Source organism: Phyllostomus hastatus, unplaced genomic scaffold, assembly GCF_019186645.2.
Source record: "Phyllostomus hastatus isolate PE091 unplaced genomic scaffold, TTU_PhHast_1.1 phas_scaffold_28, whole genome shotgun sequence".
NCBI classification, from domain to species: Eukaryota; Metazoa; Chordata; class Mammalia; order Chiroptera; family Phyllostomidae; genus Phyllostomus; species Phyllostomus hastatus.
The window spans coordinates 8,024,031-8,046,486 of NW_025334022.1; the positions used below are offsets into that span (position 1 = coordinate 8,024,031).

The following is a 22,456-nucleotide window of genomic DNA, read 5'->3' on the forward strand; positions in this document are numbered from 1 at the left end:
TATAGAAATCGCCTCAGGTAGGGTTCAGGGAAGAGAGGGGAGAGCAAGTAAGTGGGGGAGAAGAGGGAAAGACAAGTGAAGTGAGAAAGAACAAAAACGGAGGGGAGTTTGTGCTTCTTTTTTTTTTGTTTGTTTAAGGCATTTATTGGGTATCCTGAAATGTGTCCGGCATGCTCAGACTCTCAGTTGCGGCAAGCTTCTCTTTGCACACCCTCTCCCCTGAAACCAGGCTTTCTCTTCCCCCACCCCCACCCCCAAAAGAGGCTTGTGGGGGAGGGCGGCATTGTAAAGCTGTAACAAGAAAGACTCTCGAGGGCGGCATCTCCCCTGTAGGGGGACCAGTCCGCGGTGGGATCAGGAATAATCTGCCCCTCCGCGGAACTCGAGAGCAGAGTGGCGAGGCGTCCCGGCTCAGCAGCTCTTACATTTCTGGAGGAGGATGCGCCCTGAGGGGTGAGAGAGCCTGGGCTGAGACACCGGACCCGACTGCGCTGGCAAGGGTGCATGCGATCCTCCGTGTGCTTGCGAGGGCGTGTGGGTGCAGAGGAGCGGGGGAGTGGGGGCAGGACCTAGCTGGCTTGGGTGCGGTGGAGCGGGGGTTGGGGGCAGGACCTAACCGGTTTAGGGCCGGCGCCCGCCGGGGAAGCTGGAGAAGTCTCCGCCGGCCGCCTGGATGTAATTTATATGTTGTCACGACCCCTTGCGGGCTCCTAGTTGTGCAGCTCGTTCACTCACTCTCGGGGCTACTGCCACCGTTCAGCCGGCACCACTCAGGGGAGCCTGAAAGCTGGCGAGCCGACGAGGGAGGGAGTAAAGAGAAGAGAACGAGAAAGGCGCGCCCAGACTCTCCCTCTGCCCTGCTGCCCGCCCATCCGGCTGCCACAGGTCTACCCTGAGTCCCGCTCACACTTTGGAAACTTGGTACGGCGCTGCGACTGCGTGTGGCACCTCGGGGTGGGGCGGGGAGTAGGGAGCGGCCTGGGCCTCTAGCGGAGGAGGAGGTGGAGGAAGAAAAGGAAGTGAGCCCCACGGATCCGTTCCGAGTTGTTTGTCCAGCTGCTTCTATTCGCACCCTGAACAACACAGCCAGAAGGGGGCCGATCCAAGAGAGTGGTTAGGTGGAGGCGCTCATTTCCAACTCTTTCTTTGCAGCTAGCCTTTTCCAGACACCCTGGAGTTTCCTCCCGCCAACCCCCCATCGGACGCGCACCTGCCAGCTGCCACGGACCTGGCAGGCTGGGCAGCCCCCAAGCCTGAGAAGATGGCCCAGCCCAAGACCGACTGCCGCTCACCTGTCGGTCTCGACTGCTGCAATTGCTGCCTGGACCTGGCCAACCGGAGTGGCCTCCAGGGAGACAGCGGAGGGGAGAACAACCACCCAGGCAGCCCCACAGTGAGTAACTTTCGGCAGCTGCAGGAGAAGCTGGTCTTCGAGAACCTCAACACCGACAAGCTCGACAGCATAATGCGACAGGATTCGCTAGAGCCTGTGCTGCGGGACCCCTGCTACCTGCTCAACGAGGGCATCTGCAACCGCAAGATCGACCAGACCATGCTCTCCATCCTGCTCTTCTTCCACAGGTGGGTGGCTGGGAAGACAGGTGAGCATGAGTTCTGGCTCGCACCAGCCTCTGCTGGACTCTCACTTTTGACAAAAGGGGTTACCAGAAAGTTGATGAGGGGAACTGAGGAGGTACGGCTCTCAGACTGCTGTTACTGGACCCGAGGCTACCTTGGTTGAGGAGACTCTTGGAAGGTAGTAACTTTATTTTGAAGTGTGCCTGCAGAGGCTTTCATATGGAGGTGCTGGATCCTAGAATGTAGCCAGAACCCTAGCTGGTTTGGGGGTAGCTGGTGGCACCCCTCCTCCAAAGCATAATTTCCACTGCTACTTTAGAGTTTCGGCTGTGGGATGCTCTTGGGATCTAAATTCCACCCTTCCAAATAGCCCATGTTTAAATATTCGAACTTGAATTGAAACTGCAAGGGCTTTGAAATTACTGAGTGGCCCTGACTGACAGTGAGTGCAAGGAAAATGTCAAGACAAATTAAGAGCCTGGTGATGTGGGGGGGCAGACGGGGAATAAGAAAAATTAGAGACCTTTGAGAATTTCTTGAGGTTCTGGATGGAGAACCATGGATCACAACCTTCAATTTCCAATGATAGCTAAAAGCAGGCCCGGAGAGCATCCTAGGATGGGAGGGTGGATGAATCCCTGTCATCACAGGTGTTTGTTGGCGTGTGGAGAGTGAGGGTCAGACTTTTAAGAAATCTTGCTGAAGGGTAAGGAAAGGAGAGGGGAGGGATGAAACACAATGGGAAGCCCCAAGGTGTCTGTAGTCCTCTAGTCTGAGACATTGCTAAGAGCCAGTTTTGGGGGGACAACTGAGGCAATCACAAGGCAGGGAAGGCAATTCCAGGACACCCAGCCACAGTGGGTTTGGTGTTTTTGAAGCCATCATAACAGAACACAGATATGTGTGTGTTGGGGGGGTGGATTTTATTTTTTCTCAATGATGCAGTTTACATGAAAGAATCCCCCAGTGGGAGACCTGGATTGCATCAGGCTCACTGTGTGAGCCTAAGCAAGTCACCTGGCCTCTCTGGTCTCTAAGGTTCCCTCTAGTTCTAAGACTCCAGGTCAAGGGCAGGTGGCATGCTCAGACCAGTAATAAGAAATTGTGAGCACCATAGAATATTTGAATAATTGGATGGCTTTTCAGTGAGGCACAAAGAGGAAATTTTAAAAGCAGTTGACATAAGTAGGAACTACCCTAGCTTACTGTTCAGACCAGGTTTACTTCTGCAATACCAGCAGCTCCAGGAGGGGACAAGCAGGGCTGCCAATTTCCTTAGCATTTTCCAGGTCATCAAAGCCCTTCCTCATCTATTATTTCAGTTTAGGCATCAATTTATTTCATTGTCTCAAATAAACTAGGCCACATTCCAATAGGTTTCTAAGGGACCTTCATTTCTGGGAAAAGATTACTATAAGTGTATTCAGATCACAGATGCTGAAACCCTGCTGAGCAAAAGCCATAACAGGCTCCTAATAATCCAGCTCAGCTTGGTAGGAGAGTGGCAATGGAGGAGACATCTGGAAAGAGCTCTTGTCACATTTGCATTTTCAACTGGTAGAGAAACTGCCCTGAAATGGCCTTGATGACATGTAAGAAGGGACGTATCCTCAGCTTGATTACTAGGCTTGGGGCCTACAAAGATTGAATCTAGGTGAGTGAGATGTGAGGCTGAAAGCCCAAGATCAAAGTGTTGACTTGTGCCACACCTTGGGAGGCTTTCTGGTTGTCTGGGTTTCTTGAATGGAAAGACCTACTTTGTCACCTAGTCTGTTGGCACCTGTCTTTTGGTGTTTGGTTCTTGGCAAAGCATTAAGATGATATAAGGTAAGGATGTGGGGTGCTGAGGGGATTGGTGGAAGGAACAGGATGAAGTCTTGAGACCGTAGACCTGAGTACCCTGCCTCTTGGGATCAGACAACTTAGTGTCCTAAACATCTAAGCCATTCTGTAAGGCTGGGAAGCATGGCAGGGTCCTGTGGTAAAAACCTTACATTTCTAGCAGGACAAAGTGTTCTCACGTTTTTCTTGATAACTGAGACCTTAGAGATTGGGGATTCTGAATTTGGTTTAGGTTTTACCTAGAATCACATGCTCATTAGCGAAAGTAGGACACTGCTATTGCTGGTCATGGGGCTTTTCCAATATCTGAGTTGGACAGTCTTCTGAGTGAAAATTTCCTCTTAATTCATTTATTCCCTGGGTTTCTATCTTTATTCTTCAGCCATCAGTTTTACTTCTGTTCCATTTAATGATTCTCTATTTCAAACTCCCGTTGGGATGGTTTTTTTTTCCCCCTTTATTTGTCTACTTTCAAGACTTCTACTTCTGGAGAAGCTCCCTGCCCCTCCTTCTACAGCCCATTTCCCTATTGGAAAGGCTATTATATTCTTGGGAGGTAAAAGCTGGACATAGTCTTGATTTCTGTCTGGTTCTTCTGCTTTGATCTGTCCCTTGCTCCCAGATTAGCTGTTGGTGTCCTTGCAACACAGGAGAGTAAGTAATTTGAGGGTAGGGTTGTATTTTACACTTGGTTTTCCCCGGGGTTTCTAGTTATACAGCCAGTATGCAATAAAGATTTTTTTGTTGTTAGATGACTGCTTAATTTTTAGTGTAACACTTGTAAAATGTAAAAATTTTACAACTTTAACTTAGTCTTGGAAAATCCTTATTAAGGTTTATATGTGATTTTTTTTGGTTTGAACCATATGTGTAACTCTAATAGCCTGGGAGAAGTCCTAATGGACAGTGCTGTATATATACACACAATGCAGTGGTAATGGGCATGTGGTTTGCTAATATGTAAATGATGTCTCTAAACAATTGGAAGGTGTGTTTTAAACACCAGCCTTCAATCTTGTGTTAGGTAACTAACAGCTATGATAGATTGATAGCTAACTATATCTGTGTAATCTTACTTACTATTTATACAACCCATGAAATGGGTACCGTTATGCTCTTCATTTTATAACAAAGGAAGTTGAAGCTTGGGAAAATTAAGTAACTTGTCTGATGCCTCACAAGAGCAGAGCAAAACTCCACCTAAGATCAGTCAGACACTAAAAAATTATCTTTATGACACTAAAGAATGAACTTTTCTTAATGAAAAAGTTAAACAGAGGTAAACATTAGCTGAGAAACTAACCAAATGTTTAAAATGTCGTTTTTAGGTAGGGTGACCAACCATAACTTTCAAGAACATGGGACTTTCGATGGTCAAATGGGGACAGTTCCAGGAAAACTGGAATGGTTGGTCACCCTATTATGAGGGAACTCCACCTTATCATTTGAATGTGCTTCTAAAACTGGAAAAGTTAGGAGGCAGATAGAATATGCTAGGCGAACAGCCTATGAAAAAAAACTGGTAAAGTTGAAATTTGAGGGACTTTAATTCTCTGGTCAGTAAGTGGTAGCAAGCTGAAACCTTGCTGTTGTCATTGTTTTCATTGTAACCTCAAATTTATTTCTAAGATTTTATCCAAAACTTCTTAATCATCTCTATTCTGCTGTCTTTGGCTCCCAAGCACACCTGACCAGGGTGGTCTGAGATATTTTGAATTGGAATTCCCTTATAGCTTTAAAAGCCCTAGAAGCCTACCTTTAAGCTTCTGAGCTGGCAAAAACTGGTTCCCACACTTAGATGCTCAGAAAATAACAATAGCAAAGACTTATAATTACTTTATTTGTGTTCATTCATTCAACCTTCCCCACTAAATTGATACATAATAGTAAAGAGAAAGGTTAGGTTTCCAAGAAAAATGCATAAAGATTATCTGCTCATCTCTCAGTGAGTCTCAGAATTCATGATTTCATAAATGTATATTCCTGGACCTTACTTCTGAGGATGTAGCCCCTTACATGGTGTGATTTGAGGGGCAAAACTACTCTTCTGTCTGCTTGCTGTAGTGCCTAAAGTCACACTCTAACATTTTATTCATCCAGTTACCATCTAAAACTGCTCTCCCATAGCACAGTGGTATGCTGATCACACCATGAGAAACTCTGAATTAAAGATTGCAACCCTTTGTCAACTAATTTGCCATTTGATTTTGATAATGGAGGTGGTTTTGTTGTTGTTGTTGTTGTTGTTTTGCTGTAGAAAAGTTTTGGGTTTCTGTATGGTTAAGCTTGCCATTCTTTTGCCTTTGTGATTTTTGCTTTTGGCATCAAACTTCAAATGTTTTTCCCTATACCAAGGTAATGTATCAACAAAATAGCTATTTCTTGAGTGTCTAGTCATCTGGCAAAAAATAGGCACTCAGATTAAGGTATATTTCCAATGAAAAACACAAATGCATTTACAACTGAACATTCATAGTTTGAACACTTCAAGATAACCTTGATGTGAAATAAACTGTGTTCTTGCTGAAGCACAGATGTGAATTTCATGTGCTAAGAGGTTTTTGCCCATGAGTGATCCTAATCTCTACCAGCACACCTAACCATATATGTATGCTTTATATATATAACATATATGTACATAAATACATATATTTTATACATAAATACGTATATAGCAGTAAATACATATATAGCAGTAAGTTGTATATAACAAAATTTGTCACTTTAACCATTTTAAGTGTACAATTCAGTGGCATTAGGTACATTCACAACATTGTGCAACCATCAACATTATCCATTTCCAGAACTTTGTCATCATCCCAAACAGAAACTCTGTACCTATTAAAAAATAACTCCCCACTCTTCCCTCCTCCCTCATTCGGTGGTAAGCTCTGTTCTGCTTTCCGTCTCTGAATTTGCCTATTCTAGTTATTTCATATAAGTATAATCATATAACATGTGTTTTTGTGTCTGACTAATTCCACTTAGCATGATTTTTTCAGGGTTCATTCATGTAGCATATATCAGTATTTCAATTCTTTTTATGGCTGAACAATATTTCTTTTTCATTTTTTTAAGATTAAAAATCGGGACCCTGGCTGGCATAGCTCAGTGGATTGAGCGCAGGCTGCGAACTAGGCATCGCAGATTCGATAACCAGTCAGGGCACAAGCCTGGGTTGCAGGCCATGGCCCCCAGCAACCACACATTGATGTTTCTCTCTCTCTCTTTCTCTCTCCCTCCCCTCTCTAAAAATAAATAAAATTTAAAAAATCTAAAACAAAGATTAAAAATCACTTTATTTTTTATTTTAATTGTTGTTGCAGTACAATTTTCTATCTTTTACTCCCATCCCAGCCCACCCACAGCTCTTCCCACATCCTTCCCATTTCCACCCCCTCTTGTTATTGTCCATGTGTCCTTTATACTTGTTCCTGTAAACCCTTCCCCTTTTCCCCTGAAATTCCCTCCCCTCTCCCCTCTGGTCACTGTCAACCTGTTCTCAATTTCAGTGTCTTTGGTTATATTCTTCTTGTTTGTTTGTTTTGTTGATTAGGTTTCTGTTAAAGGTGAGATCATATGGTATTTGTCTTTCACCATCTGGCTTATTTCACTTAGCATAATGCTTTCCAGTTCCATCCATGCTGTTGCAAAGGGTAGGAGCTCCTTCTTTCTTTCTGTTGCATAGAATTCCATTGTGTAAATGTACCATAGTTTGGGGATCCACTCATTTACTGAAGGGCACCTAGGTTGCTTCCAGCTGTTGGCTATTCTAAATCATGCTGCTATGAACATTGGGGTGAATAGGTTCTTTTGGATTGTTGTTTCAGGGTTCTTTAGATATAATCCTAGTAGTGGAATTGCTGGGTCAAAAGGTAGATCCATGTTTAGTTTTCTGAGGAAATTCTTTACTGTTTTCCATAGTGAAATCTCACCAACAGTGCACTAGGGTTCCCTTTTCTCCACAACCTCTCCAACACTTGTTTGTTGCTTTGTTGCTTTGTTTATGATGGCCATTCTGATTGGTGTGAAGAGGTATCTCATTGTGGTTTTAGTTTGCATCTCTCTGATAGCTAGTGACACTGAGCATCTTTTCATGTGTCTCTGGATCCTCTGTATGTCCTCCTGGAGAAGTGTCTGTTCAAGTCCTTTGCCCATTTTTTAATTGGGTTGCTTGTCTTAGAGTGGAATCGTGTGAATTCTTTACATATTTTGGAGACTAAACCCTTGTCTGAGATATCATTGACAAATATGTTTTCCCATACAGTTGGTTCTCTTTTCATCTTAATACTGTTTTCTTTAGCCGTGCAGAAGCTTTTTAATTTGATGAGGTCCCATTTGTTTACTCTTTCCTTTATGTCCCTTGCTCTAGGAGACATATCAGTGAAAATGCTGCATGAAATATCTGAGATTTTCCTGTCTGTGTTCTCCTCTAGGATTTTAATGGTATCATGACTTATATTTAAATCTTTTATCCACCTTGAATTTATTTTTGTGTATGGTGTAAGTTGGTGCTCAAGTTTTATTTTTTTGCATGTAATTGTCCAGGTCTTCCAACACCATTTGTTGAAGAGGCTATTTTTACTCCATTTTATGTTGCTGCCCCCTTTGTCGAATATTAATTGACCACAGAGACTTGGGTGTGTTTCTGGGCTCTCTATTCTGTTCCATTGGTCCATGTGTCTGTTTTTATGCCAGTACCAGGCTGTTTTGATTACAGTGGCCTTGTAATATATTTTGGTATCAGGTATTGTCATCCCTCCTACTTTGCTCTTCTTTCTCAAAATTGCAGCAGCTATTTGGGGTCATTTATGGTTCCATATAAATTTTTGAAATTTTTGTTCTATGTCTGTGAAATATGCCATTGGTACTTTAATAGGTTTTGCATTGAATCTGTACATTGCTTTGGATATTATAGACATTTTGATGATGTTAATTCTTCCAATCCATGAACACGGCATATGTTTCCATTTGTTTGTGTCTTCCTTGATTTCTTTCTTCAGTGTTGTAATAGTTTTCTGAGTACAGGTCTTTTACCTCCTTGATTAAGTTTATTCCTAAGTATTTTATTTTTCTTGTTGCTATATTGAATGGGTTTTTTTTCTTGATTTCTGCTTCTGCTGTTTCACTGTTGGTATACAAAAATGCCTTTGATTTCTGGATATTGAGTTGGTATCCCGCTGTTTTGCCAAATTCATTTATTAGGTCGAGAAGATTTTTGGCGGAGTCTATAGGATTTTCTATGTACACTATTGTGTCCTCTGCAAACAATGACAGTTTTGTTTCCTCTTTTCCAATTTGGATGCTTTTTATTTCCTTTTCTTGTCTGATTGCTGTGGCTAAAACTTCCAATACTATGTTTAAAAGAAGTGGTGAAAGTGGACAACCTTGTTTTGTTCCTAATCTTAGTGGAAAAGCTTTTAGTTTTTGGCCATTGAGTATGATGTTGGCTGTAGGTCTCTCATATATGACCTTTATTATGTTGAGGAATGCTCCCTCTATTTTCACTTTGCTGAGTGTTTTTATCATAAATGGGTTCTGTACCTTATCGAATGCTTTTTCCACATCTATTGATGTGATCATGTGATTTTTGTCTTTGCTTTTGTTTATGTGATGCTTTACATTATATTCCGTTTTCTTTAAATATTTTATTTATTTATTTTTAGAGAGAGGGGAAGCGAGGGAGAAAGAAAGGGAGAGAATCATTGATGTGTGAGTGACTCATTGATCATTTGTCTCTTGCATGCAACCATGTAGGGACCTGGCCTTCAACCCAAGCATGTGCCCTGGCTGTAAATTGAACCAGTGACCTTTCAGTTTGCAGGTCAGCACTGAGGCACACCAGCTAGGGATGGCTGGATAATATTTCAGAGCATGTGTGTGTGTATCATATTTTGTTTATCCATTCATCTATCCATGGACATGTAAGTTATTTCCATTTGACGGCTTTTTTGAAGAATGCTGTTATTGGTGTACCGTTATCTTTCTGAGTCTCTTCTTTCAAAGCTCTGAAGTTTCTGCACTACTGGAGTTGCTCAGCACCTTCTCTTCAACCCAGTTTTGTGATCTTCTACTCAGAGTCAGTCCATACAAATGTAGCAACTCTCATGAAATGAAAAGACATTTCTTTCTTTGGAGAATGCTCCTAGCTGAGTCAGCTGTTAATGCTAGTGACTATAATGAAAAAAAAAAAGCTAAGAAGTTTAATAAAGTGATGGAAATACAAGTTTTACAGGGGAAATGATATGCTTTCTGGATGCTCATGAACAAGGGACAGGCAAACGTGTTAGTGTCTCTCTCAAGAATGGCCAGAGTCTACCCTGGTTTACTTCCCAGGATTTTTTACTTTTTAAAAGACTACCATGTGACATCTTTTTTTATAAATGACTACTTTGTAAGGCTTTGTTTATGAGATCTTTGTTCAAGGTGACAACTCACAGGGAGTAGCATTCTCTGGAAGTAAGATGTAGGAAAGACAAGTTTGGAGAAGAAAGGTAGAAAGATGAGGCCAGAACCCATGAAAGGCCTGCTGCAGTATGGGTCTCTGGTTGGCATGAGAGCTCAAGAGATCTGGATGGAAGTTTCATGTTCTTAAAGAAAATTGGCAAGAACAGAGCATGAATTTTACCTACTTCTTCAGTTTGCCAGGAGTGGACCCATGTAAATCCATACCTCAGAAAATAACTCTTTCCATGGTGACCTTATTTTCCCTCCCTTCCTGAAGATGTTAACACTCCGGCTTATATTTGCACTTCCAGATAAACTAACAAGTCCTCAATTCCAGGTAAAGTGTTTGCTCCTTTCCAGAAGGCCCTGAAGGCCATATAATCTGGGTAAATGGAGATGGGTGTGTCTGACCAAAGCTGCCAGGGTCCCCTGAGTGATGGAGTCCACTACAACACTTGACCCCACCTTGTGGGCTGTTTAAGAGGAGTGAAGTTGGTTATGTTTGCACCTGGTGGTGGCCATTGCACTGTGTTTGCTCATTGCAATTCTGCTCCTACTTGAACTTTCTCCTCTTATGTAAGACGTCCCTCAAGATATCTGCCATGGCTTGCTGGGTTTACATAACAAAGTGGTTAGTGTCATGCAGTATCACCTCTTGAGCCCCAGCAAAACCAACGTGCTGAGTAGGACTGAAGCTTGGGCCCATTGGTAGGGCACCCTGTGTGCCTCAGTGCACTCAAGGGAGAGCTTCCATGACCACAGGGGTCAAAAAGACAAATTTTCCCTTTTAGATGAAGAGAGCAATAATATCCTAGGACATGTTGTACTGTCCCAATATTTGCAATAATGGGATAAAGGTTAGGGCAGCTTTGGCACAGCAGGCCCTCCTTAGAACCCTTCATCTAGTGGGAATCTCATGAAGGCTAGAAGGCCTCAAGGCAGGTTAGATAAGGAGTAGGGCAGGGGAAATAGCTTATGGAGGCCATTGTCAACCTAGCTTAGCTAAATAAAGAGTTAGAGTGGGGATGAGATGGAGGTATATGAGAGTGGAAAGCAAGCTTTTCCAAATGCTACTCCATGCAGGAGAAAAATCTTATCCACTAGCAGGGAAGATTCACTTCTATCTTCTGTATGTAAATCCCTGCCCCTAAGTAGCTATTGCTCTTTTTGTAACAGTGTAAGAGGTGTGAAATTGCACAGGAGACTGAATGGGAAGTTTCCCAATTGTGCCACACTAGCCCAAGGGAAGGAATCAAGAGGTGAAAGCTTGTTTGGTCAGTGATACCCCAGCACTCTGTCAGCCTTCCTCCCCTGGGAGCCTCTTTCCTCAAATAGGCCCAGCCTGAAATCAGGCCCCTGCCTGTGGACAGAACCTCACAGGGACCTTCCCCATCCTTCCTTGAAGGAAGAATTTACTCACAAAATAGCCTTAGTTATTCAACTGGCTTCCTCTTGTCTGCTCTTCTACAGAGATGGAGAGCAGTTGCTCACCATTTAGGGTTCTGGTCCAGATTCCTGCTGAGCTCTCTAGGCCAGTGATTGGCTACAGCTCACCCTGAGGAAGAAGGGGGTGAGAAGCGAGAGGAAGGGAACTGGTTCCAGTGGCTTCTTCCTGGCTTACACCATTCTGCCCCCCCCCCAACACACACACACAAACCTCTCATTTAGTCTCACTCACAGACTAGATTTGGCCTGGGCCAGCCAGAGGGCCCTGACTCATATCTTGTGTAGTGCCTTAGGTAACAGAGATAAGTTACTGAAGCACCAAACTTATGCTTGCTCAGTGGCAGGCCTCCCTGGGGCCAGGCATTCAAAAGCCTGCTGGGGATCTAAGTCGAGTTCATCATACTCCCAAAAGAAAAGCCTGCTTTCCCTAGGTCAGGCCAATAGTCTGCTCAGAGGCAGGTACCAGGCTACCAAGGTGATCCTCCAGAACTCCCATACTCAGCAGCAAATTTTAGCAAGTAGGTGAACAACTCTGGGCTTAGTGTGGTTTAGAGTGTGGTGGGGGGAAGAGGGGAACATGTAGTCTCCTGCTGTTACCTGATAATACACTGCTGAAAGGATAGCCTGGTGCATCTGGAGGGGCCCCAGAACAAACCTCAGAAGTCCCTCTTCCTTTTGTATCTGCTTGTTGGTTCAGGGATTGTTCTGGGGACTCCAAGCAGAAGGGTTACCAAAAGCTGAAGGAACTTTTTAAAGGAAGGCCCTAAAAGAGGCGATTCCCAATCCAGTCTCCATGAAGTCTCTAAATCTCCAGGCTGGCCTGAATTCACAATGATTCTGAGCTCTCTTCCTGGTCTATTCAATAAATTACATTACTGACATGGTACAACTGAGACCCCCATGAAGTCGGGCTGGCTGGATTCTATGCCATGTTTTTCTAATAAGCTAATTTGACTCTCTGCAACACAGAATAGATCCATCAATCTAATGTTCCATTGGCTCAAAGTTTAGGTTCTCTTCTTTTCTTCCCTTGTCTTTAACTAACCCTTCCCATTGTGTGTCACCAGTGGGTAAATGGCTCACCAGCTGAAGGTAGTTGGAGACACTTCTATCCAGTCAGAGAAAGAGAAAGAAACAAGGAAATAAAAACATGGTGTAGGAGCAACTAGCAGGCATGGTTGCATCCAAAAAGTTCAGCCATACAAATCCTCAGAAAATTTCAAGACCACCCCCTCAGGGCTCAGGAGAGCTGGGCACCCCAAGTCCCCTGGATCACAGCCAGAATCCAGGTAAGATTGGCTGGCCTGAGCTGGAGGTACAGAATTTCCCTTTCTTGAGACTCCTCTCAGGCTTCCAGCCTCTTGCTTCTCCCTATCCTCCCTGCCCCTTCAGTTCACAGTCAGTGGCAGTATAAAAAAAAAGAAAAGAAACAAACAAACAAACAAAGAAAAAAGAGTAAGAAACAAAAACCCTGCTCAGTTTTAAAGCAACATATTCTCCTACCTGGGTACACAGCAAACTAATGATGGCAGCATCTCCTCATTCAGGCTTGTACTGAACAACCAAGCATTTCAATGAATTAATCTATCATTTATTGACCAAGGGCCTGCTATTTATTGAGTTCCTACCACAGATTTACTGAATCCCTCTGTGCTAACCACAGTAGAGGACATTGGAGGTGGCAGAGGCTAAGACCAGGGTGTGGGAAGCTGAGAGTGTAGCTGGGGGAGTGGAGCATCTGTACCCAAGACAGGTAGGGAACAAAGCAGTACCACTGAAACTTGTGCTCCTTGAGAGAAAGGCTGCTTATGGCACCCTGGGTCTACAGATCCAGAGTGTGGGCAATTCCAGGCAAACTAGGAAGGGAGAGTCTCTTTATGGTGGCAGGTTCCAACAGGGCCTTATAGAATGGACTGGCTTTGGCACTGTGGGAAGCAGCTATGGGCTTTCTAGTTGGAAGAGGGGAAGAGAACCTTGCCGGTCTAACAGGACTAATGGGTAGGAAGGGGCTAGCCTGGGGTGGGGAGAGTGAGGAGAACTTTCCATTCTTCCTGGGCTAAAACCCAGAATCACCAAACTTCAGGAATGAGATAAAGGCCCACACTGGCTCACTTCTCATTGCCCCACTCTGACTCAGGGAAAGTAGGCCTCCAGCAGTCTTTCAGGGACCTGAGCTAGCCGTTGGTGAGTTGAGGCCTTTGGGGCCTGGGAGAAAGGAGGTACTTCTCTTCATTGCCTGGAGAAAACCCAGTGGAACCAGGAAGGTTGAGCTTGCTAATGCAGTCAAAGGTGGACACCAGAGGAGCCTGAGGACTGTGGCTTTATATCTGGGCACTTCTGCCCTCAGTCTCCACCTGGACTCTTCTGAAGTGGGTAACAGAACCAAAGGGGTGTAAAGGTGTTCCCGTGAGAACATATATACCACTCACCCAAGTCTCTCTGGAAAAAAAGTTTCTAAAATGGCGCAGGGTATCATTTTAGCCTTGTTTGCACATTGGTCAAACCCTTCTTTCCCAGATACCCTATAAATGAAGGCCCTGGGGTAGGGCTGAACAAAGAGGGAAGCCTCAGGCAGACAAGAAAGGAGAGGAACCTGGGGTAGCAAAAGAAATCAGCTTCAGGTCACCTTCAGGAAGGAGGGTGCTGCTTATGGTCAGCACTTCACCTTGGATTTCTGGGGCCCTGTCCCCCAAGTAGTGCCGACACCTTTTTCCACCAGTGTTCTGGAGAATTCACACTTTAAGTTCATGAACATGTTCACTCAGCAACAAATATTTCTTGCATACCTTCCATGTGCCAGGCTCAGTGTTAGGCACTGGGAATAGAATGGGAAACAGCCACTATGGAATAGCCAGTGTAATGAGGGAGATGGACATTAACCAAATAGTCACACTAATGAATGATAATTTCAAACTAAGTGCCAAGAGAGAAAAGGAATAAGCCTCTGTCAGAGAATATAACAAAGTATCAGACAAGCCTTCCTAAGGAAGTAATACTGGAGCTAAAGAAGTGAATCTCTAATGCTGAAATTCTAATAATCAGATCCATGCCAAAGGAGGCATTTTTAGAATGGGGACTTTCAAAGAAACCCCTGAAATCATACCATGTAGGTAGCTGCTTGCACTCCTAGAAATAGCTTTATAGCTAGCAGGTCCAAAAGGAGAGGACTGACAACATTCTAACAAGAGGAAGACATGAGTTTGAAGCCCATGGGGCAACTAGTACTTAATATCATCCTTTGCTAAAAATAGTCCATGACAGTATAGAAATGTTTAAAGGCTGTCCCTGGGGACTGGTGATAAAGTGGGTATTGCCTGTGTGAAGGATAGTTTGTTTTTGTAAATTATTTACTGTAAAGAAAAAAGAAAGGGGAGGGTCATCTGGGTTTTCTTTTCCCTTTGTAGGCCTTCTTCTGAGTTATGAATGCTTCTCATTGTACCAAGGCAGTGGGGCACAGAGCTTCAGGCTGCACTCCTTTCTGGTGCCCGAGGTGTAAATTCTTTGGGCTGCAAATGTAAGATATTTGTCTGAAAAACAGCCTGAACACAGTAGGTGAGAGAAGCTACACCATTTAAGAAGGGCAAAGGAATTGATCGAGGGTCTCTAAAGAGCTTTCATTTGAGAGGGATGGCCTTACCACAATGACAAGGCAAGTGACAGCTGAGAGGTAGGTGTGATCCAAGGGAGTCTGATTATAAAGGGTCCAGATAAGGCTGACAAGACTTCTTTAGCCAACAGAAGGTAAAACTGGGACTTCATCAGGCTATGGGGCTAAGTTATAGAAATTAAGATAATTGATCTAAGAGGAGTTTAAGGGCGGGATTGAGGGTGGTGGAAAAAGAAAAGAGGTTGATCTTCAAATATAAGAAAAGTCACAACTCAGAGATGGTGACTAGCTATTTCTAAACCACTGACAAGGGACAGAACAAGAGGAAACAAGCTTCTATTGTAACATGAAGAATTGAGATTAGATAGCAGAAAGCACTTCCTGACTACAAGCATTCATAGAAGTTAGATGAAATTACCATGGGATGTTATATTAATTTATAAATATGGGGATGGTAGTGGCAGTAACAATAAAGAACTGTATTAAAGTGTGAAGGCTGGTTATAAGGACCATGGACAGAAGGGAACAGACAGGTGGGGAAAGCAAAGGAGTCAGAAGCAGGTGCTTATAAGGAAAAGGAAAGTGAGTGTGTGACAGATGAAAGTATTTTCATGAAAATAGTTTTAAAATAAAAGTATCTGGAAAATTTCCATTGGAGATCACTCATTAAAACGAACATACTCTCCTGGGATTGAAATAGTATGGGGGACTAAACCAAAGAGCTGTTAGAGTCCATTCTTGAATCTTCATCCTTCTCATTTTCAAGCTAAATTAGCCTTGATGGGGCACCCATCCTTCATAGTCTAACAATTTTAGGGAACACCCATAGGTGGGCACTGGAGTAAAACTGCTCACCCCAGCTATTTGTGGAGGAAGATGATTCTTCTTCCATGAGCACAACAAAGATTAGACACAGGGCCTACACTGGCAACCAAAAAACTAGGCAGGATCCTGCAGCAGGAAACTTTGGAGGTGGAAGCAGACATCATATAAGAATTACACAAATAACCATATCATCGCAATTAATCACAGTGATGGAAAAGCTCAGCAAGCTGGAAGAACACAAGCTAAGGGAGCTTCTCTGAGGGTTAGAAAATCTACAAAAACAAATTCATCTTGCTAAAACTTTGGGCACTGCATATGACCCTCTCTGAAGAATTCTTGCCCCAAATCAGTAGCAAGTTAAGGCAAAATGAAGCCAATCACTGCTAATGCCCAAAGATATGGATTTTGAAGCTCTTCCAGTTCACTGAGGCCCTTGCTTAGGAGCAAAACCCCAAGGAAATTTTCCTATTCCCAAGATCAAGCAGCTTTATTTGGACAGCGTTATTCTCTAAAAGCCATAATGACCTATCAGCTGAAAATCAAAACCAGGAAGATTTTGAAGAGCTCATTACTTGCTAGATGAACAGGATGAAGGTCAGTGAAGAGAATCAAGAACTGATGTGCTGAAAATTATACTTGAAACTGGCTCCCAGAAATGACCATGTCTCCAAAATGTATGTCTTCAGTCTCCTATTCAAAGGAGACATCGCTAGAATATTCTAATATTAGCTGCAAGGTGAGCCCAAGGCTGTTGACTTTTGGGCAACTAGGATCCTAGAGCAGGATGGGCAGTACTGGCCCCTTTGGGGAGCTAGGATGGGCTTCTCTGCACTTGAAAGGGGCCTCTCAGGAACAGAGATTAGCCACTGTGTGCTCATAAAGCACAGGGACTTTGCATTTGATAGACTGCCATTGACAGACTCTGACTTGGCTAGTGACAACTTCTCTGGACCTCAGCTTCTTCTTCTAGAAAATAGGAGAAGTGTGGTTGAGAAGGTTAAATGAGAGAATGCTCCCAGGAAGCACTCAGTCAAGTGAAGCTTTCTTATCATTAGGCAAGTCGTATGCTAACGAGAACAAACCTTCCCTGACTTGCCTTGCCTCCCTTTGTCACCAGTCCCCTTCATGGACCCCTCCCATTGCACTGTCAATAGCACAGCCTTTCCTATTTAGAGCCAGCTAACACTTGCAACCCAGTCTGGCAAGCTCTCTCCCTGTCAAGGCTTGCTCTCTGAACTTTCTTTATTCACAGTCAGGCATTAATGACTGAGGTTTTTCTCCAGCCTGGGGAAGGGAGAGCTGCCAGGAGCTTTGACATTTTTACCAGAGTTCAAAACTTACAGAAGCACATGGTCACCGCACTGGCATACCTACCAAATGGAGAAGGATTCCAGAGCATAGTGAAGCTAGTAGGGAGTACCTCTTCAAGACTCTAAACTTTCCCCTTCCCAGGGTTGGCTGCTTGCACATTCTGCCTGCACATGCATCTTAGAGACACAAGCTCAGAACTCATAGGGGTTTTCACAGATATTTGGTCTGACCCCCTCCAAGTACAGATGAGGAAACTGAAGCCCGGAGTGGGGTAGGTAACTGCCCCAAACCAAACAGCCAATTAGTGACCAGCAGAAAAGAGAAACCATATCTCCTCATTCTCTGATCCAATGGTCTTCTGACTTCTCATCCCTAGATGGCTGTGCACATCCCATCCCAGTAGTTACACAAGCTCTCCATGCCAGGAGACCAGCTTTAGATCCACCTGATGCCAAAAACTGTTATTTTATTTTATTTTATTTTATTTTATTTTATTTTATTTATTATTTTATTTTATTTTTTATTTTATTTTATTTTATTTTATTTTATTATTTAATGGAATTGACCATTGGTTTGGGTGTTATAAAGCCCTAGCCCTGGAATCTTGCTTCTGCTCAGGTTGGGGCTGCATGCCACAGCCAGTCATGCAAGGGGGACAGAAAGGCCTGCTGTTCGGGTTGGAAAAGAAATCAGTTGCTGAAACATTGGTCTTTTTGAAAGTTCCAACCACAGGGGCGGGCTGGCAGAGCCACTGTCTGTGCTTCCCACGAGGATCCTGCCCTCCTCTCCAGTCTGGGAGTTAGTTTAGGAAGCTGGCCCAGCCTCAGTAGAATATCTGGAGGGTAGCACTCACCCAAGGAGCTCCAGCTTTCCCTCAGAGCCTGGGAGCCCTCAAGACACTCAGAGCCGGGAACTTCCTCTCTCCTCCACAACCCAGGCTGGCCACGAGGCTATCCGAGCACTTTTTCTTCCTAGCCTGGGAGAGAGTTTTCAGTTGTTCCCACCCTAACCTGGCAGCTACAGAGAGAGAACTAGAGAGACAGAGACATAGACACAGACAGAGAGAGAAAGAGAAGGGAACTGACCCCAGCCAGACAATCAAGGCTTCCCTGGGCATCAGTGAGGTGAAGGGGGAAAGGCTGGAGGAGTCCTAGCTTGTGGAGGAGCTCCAACTTGGGGAGGACTCTGAACTCATGGAGGAGGCACAGTTCCTGGAGGAGCTACAGCTCGAGGTGGTGGAAAGTGGGTCAGATTTGGATCCAGAAGATCTGGGTTCTAGTCCTGACTTTGCCAACAATCTGATGCTTGAACTTGAGTAAGTAACTCCCTGTCCTTCTGTGGACTGCTTTCCCTACTAACAAAATGGGGAAGGGGAGAGACAAGATGGTCTTTAGGGTTTCTTCCAACTAGATATTCTGGAAGACCATGGCTCTAAAATCTTGATGTGTGTGTATAGGATGTGTGGACATTTGAATAATTCATTGAACCCCTGAATGTTAGAATGATGGGATGGGGGAGATGAGGTTCACATGAACAAGAAAAGGGGAAGAAGGTGGTAAATATGTTCAGAGTTATGACCCCAAGAGAGAGTCCAGGCTGAATAGAACATTAGAAATGATTTTCAAAAGTCAACAATGATGGGCTTGAAATGAGTTAGTAATGATAACCAGGGTGTTGGGGGTGTGGTCAATGTGTAGTTGCTAATTATCCCCTCAACCAAATATCTCCCAGTGGCCCTTTCAGACCCAAAATGCAAGTATTCAACCCAGAATACACTTCTTGAGTTCTTCATGTGTGTCTTTGCAGAGATTCTCTATTGAATTAGGAATATTTTCAGGTATTGAATGTTCACATTCAGATCTAAAACAGAGCCTAAGAAGAGAGGTGAGACTGGCAGCTTCGTAAACTCCCACTCTCATCAGAATGTGATGGCTGCTATATATAGCTACTCTCCCCCATTAATGCACAGAGGAGCTACCAAAAACCAGTCTGTTTGATGAGTGTTGATGTTTAGTACTGTTGGTGTTTCACTGTATTCCAATTTCTTCAAAGTTGGTCATCCCTCTCTGGTTTATATGTCAGAGTCTATAAGCCATAGTAGGTGGCATTGTACTAACCAGAAAGTTCATTGCTGGCCCAAGCGTAAGAGCTCAGGGCTCCGTAAATGGCCGACCATTTCCAATGTCCTCTGCCAACCATGTACCCACCAACATCTACACTGCTGTGGACCCTGTGGTGGGGATAGTGAATAGAACAGGAACCACCCCACCTCTTAATACACCTGTCCACTGACTGCCCTAGCACACTTAACTTCACCACCACACACTTTGCTCCCTCCCTGCTAGCCCTCCTTCTTCCTGGCTCAGTTTATTCTATAATAATTTCTTACCACTCAGTTAATCAATTACAAATTCCTGAGATTGAAAAGGATCTTAAAGTATCTGCAGGGAATAGAGCTGTACTATATAGAGCCCTTGTGATACTCTTTGGCTCTTTAGAGGTTCCTGGAGGGGAGAAAAAGGGAGAAAGAGAGGAGAAAGTTTAGAGGAGGACAAAAAGAAAGAGGTGAGATAGATTGTTCCACTGCTCTCACCAAATGGGGGTTTACACCTCCAAACAAACAAGATCACAAATAAGAATCTACAGTGTCCTTTAAAGTTTGCAAGGTTTGTGTCTGCACTTGGCATGACTTTTTTTCATTACCAGAGGGTTTTCAAGCTGGGCACCCTGAGCTAGAAGGCATCTACCAACAGATGGTGGAAATTAAGGGGCTCTGGAAATCCTGGGAACTTAGTTAACAGAGCACCTAGCCTCAGCCCTGCCTCACTCAGAACATTTCTGCTCCTCTAAGGACTTTGTATCTAGAGACCCTGAGAGTATACAGCTTGGATTGGAAAGCAGAGGGGAGGATGAGGGATGATTATCTGTTTAACAATAAAAATCTGTAATCCACTAAAAACCCTAACTCTCTAGCTGAAATAGGAATCTCTTGGAAAACATCCCTGGGGGTGGACATGCCCACTTGGCTTGAAGGCATCTGTGCAGAAGCTGGCTCCGTTATTGGTCAGCCTTGATAGATAGTCTTTGGGTTGGGTTTAGCATTTCTCTCTCTCTCTCTCTCTCTCTCTCTCTCTCTCTCTCTCTCTCTCTCTCTCTCTCTCTCTCTCTCTCTCTCTCTCTCTCTCTCTCTCTCTCTCTCACTCTCTCTCTCTCTCTCTCTCTCTCTCTCTCACACACACACACACACACACACACACACCTTTCAGCCTGGCAGAGTGCTTTGCTTCCATCCTCATATTCTTGCTGTGAGCCTCCTCTGTCTCCTGATCACCTGGGAAGCAGGATCAGGGATTCACTGGCTTCCCAGGGAACATGGTGTTCCAGCTAGAAGACCCACATGCTCCTGGCTCCCCCAGTTGCAGGTTGCTTGTTGGGGCCTGTGCAAGCTCCGGGCTACTGATGTGGGCTTGGGGCACTTCAGCCTAAGGCCTTGAGGCCAAGGCAGAGGAAGTCCACTCCATATAGGGGACTGTCCAAGTTAAGTGAGGTCTAGTGTGGAATTCTCAGCATGGGAAATAGCTCGAGGGAAGGAGCACTTGACCTAAAATAAAGGCCCTGTGTTCTATTATAAACACCAGCCTTGGCTGGGCTGGCACCTGAAAAGAGGAAAATAATAAGGGCCAGGGCCCTAGCCCTGAGAGGAAGGCAAGGGAGGCAAGCTCATGATGGCATCCTGGCCATTCAGTCAGTCTAAAACCCTGATGCCTTTACATTGGAGAGAGAAATAAAGCTGTGCTTGTTGGCAGTGGGGACCATCTGCATGCACTATAGAGAGACCACTGTTTCCCTAGCCCAGTAAACATACACTGGTGGTGTGCATGATGATTTTATGTGGGAGGTGGACCAACTTTCTTTTTCCATTTTTATAGTTATTTATTTATTTAACATGTATTCAGGGGAGAATGTATCTAATATATACACCCTATGATTTCAAAAACATTTCTAAGGTGGAAGCATTTTTAAGAAGTGAATCTGCTTAAGGCAATTTTAGAGAAAATATGAAATAAATAATAGTAGCAGTGGTACTCAAACATGGCCAAAATCTTGACAGTGGTAGACAAATTGCTGGATTTGGGGTCATATACCACACTGTCAAAGGAGGTGGGCAGGAGAAGCCAAAGGGACATAGAAGCCATACAGTATGGTTTGAGATTATCTTGTCCATGTACACCCAGCTTGAAGGCCTTCTCTGACAGCCCTATTCCAAGTATAAAAACAGCCTGCTATTTTTATACCTGCTGTGCCCTGCTCTGCCCTGTGACACTCAACACTCCAGATTAGCAGCAGGCTTTTCCCTTGCTCCAGATCACTGTCTCTGTCACACACCAGCATACACAGGGAAGCAGCCACTGGAAGGTTGTTGAGGTTGTTCTCATCAGGTTTCATGGATTTCTTCTCAGCATTGCTCATGGGCATGTTCAACTCAAATGTAAGGAAGTATTTCTGGAAGTATGTCAAAGAGGTTACAATCTTTTTCTGAATGCACAAAGCCACAGTAGAAGGACAGGAAATGTGTCATTTCAGCAATTTAACATGAACTTGGGTTGATTTCCAGATAAATTCAAACAAGATTTGGTGGGAAATTTGTATAAAATCAAACTGGACAAAACGGTTCCCAGTTCTGATGGGAGTTTGTGATGGGCTCTTTGCTCTACTTCCTTCTTCCATTGCTCTGAGATAGGGAAGATGATTTTTAGCGCTGCTTCCTTCCAGGACTCACATTGTGGATTGTGAGGGTGAGCCCAGAAGGGAAGTAGGTGAGAAAGGTCCGGTCTTCTGTCTTTGGGCTGGCTTGTACCTCAGGAGCCTTGCATGACTTTCCCGTGTTGTCTTGTCCCTGCAATTATCTTTAGCAAAAGAATCCAAAGGAGACAACTGAGCTTCAAAAACCTCTCAGAAAGGAAATACCACAGTGTCTTTGGTTGTACAGTCTAGTGTTTAACAACCTTTGCTCTATGAGACTGTTCCTCATAAATTCTGTCCTCCAGTCTTCCTCTACACCTCTTAATATGCTTAAATGGTAGTTACTTTGTCCCTCATCAACCTTCTTTTCCAAACTGGCTAAATCTATTTAAAAAATAAAAAGGCTTTGAATGAACTTGTATTTTTCTCCATCCTTTATACAGTTTCCAAATTCTCCACCAGAGATTTCATTCTGTCCTTTGTAGCAGCTGATAGTGTAGCAGATACATCTTTGCCTTTAGCCAAACACCCCAATCACCCCTCTGACCAGTGACACACATTTTCAAGATGTCAGGTTGGGAAAGGAGCAAAACTAACTGAACCTCAGAAAATGCAATTGCTTGCCCTAACCCCTGAGCTAGCTGTCCCACAGGAGAG

At 44.1% G+C, this 22,456-nt stretch overlaps 1 protein-coding gene across 4 annotated transcripts in view; it reads left to right on the forward strand.

The window, feature by feature from the left end:
* TSC22D3 (TSC22 domain family member 3) overlaps positions 1 to 22,456 on the forward strand; it is a 61,637-nt gene continuing 39,181 nt past the window's right edge. Inside the window, exons 1-2 of one of the 4 annotated variants that reach the window (XM_045817621.1) lie at positions 1 to 17; positions 1,153 to 1,581. In XM_045817621.1, the coding sequence (XP_045673577.1) occupies positions 1,262 to 1,581 (320 nt within the window). In that variant the 5' untranslated portion in view covers positions 1 to 17; positions 1,153 to 1,261. Of the gene's footprint in view, positions 18 to 311; positions 454 to 645; positions 922 to 971; positions 1,582 to 22,456 lie in introns of those variants that run through there. The other 3 variants (XM_045817620.1, XM_045817619.1, XM_045817617.1) reach the window with 3 other exon arrangements.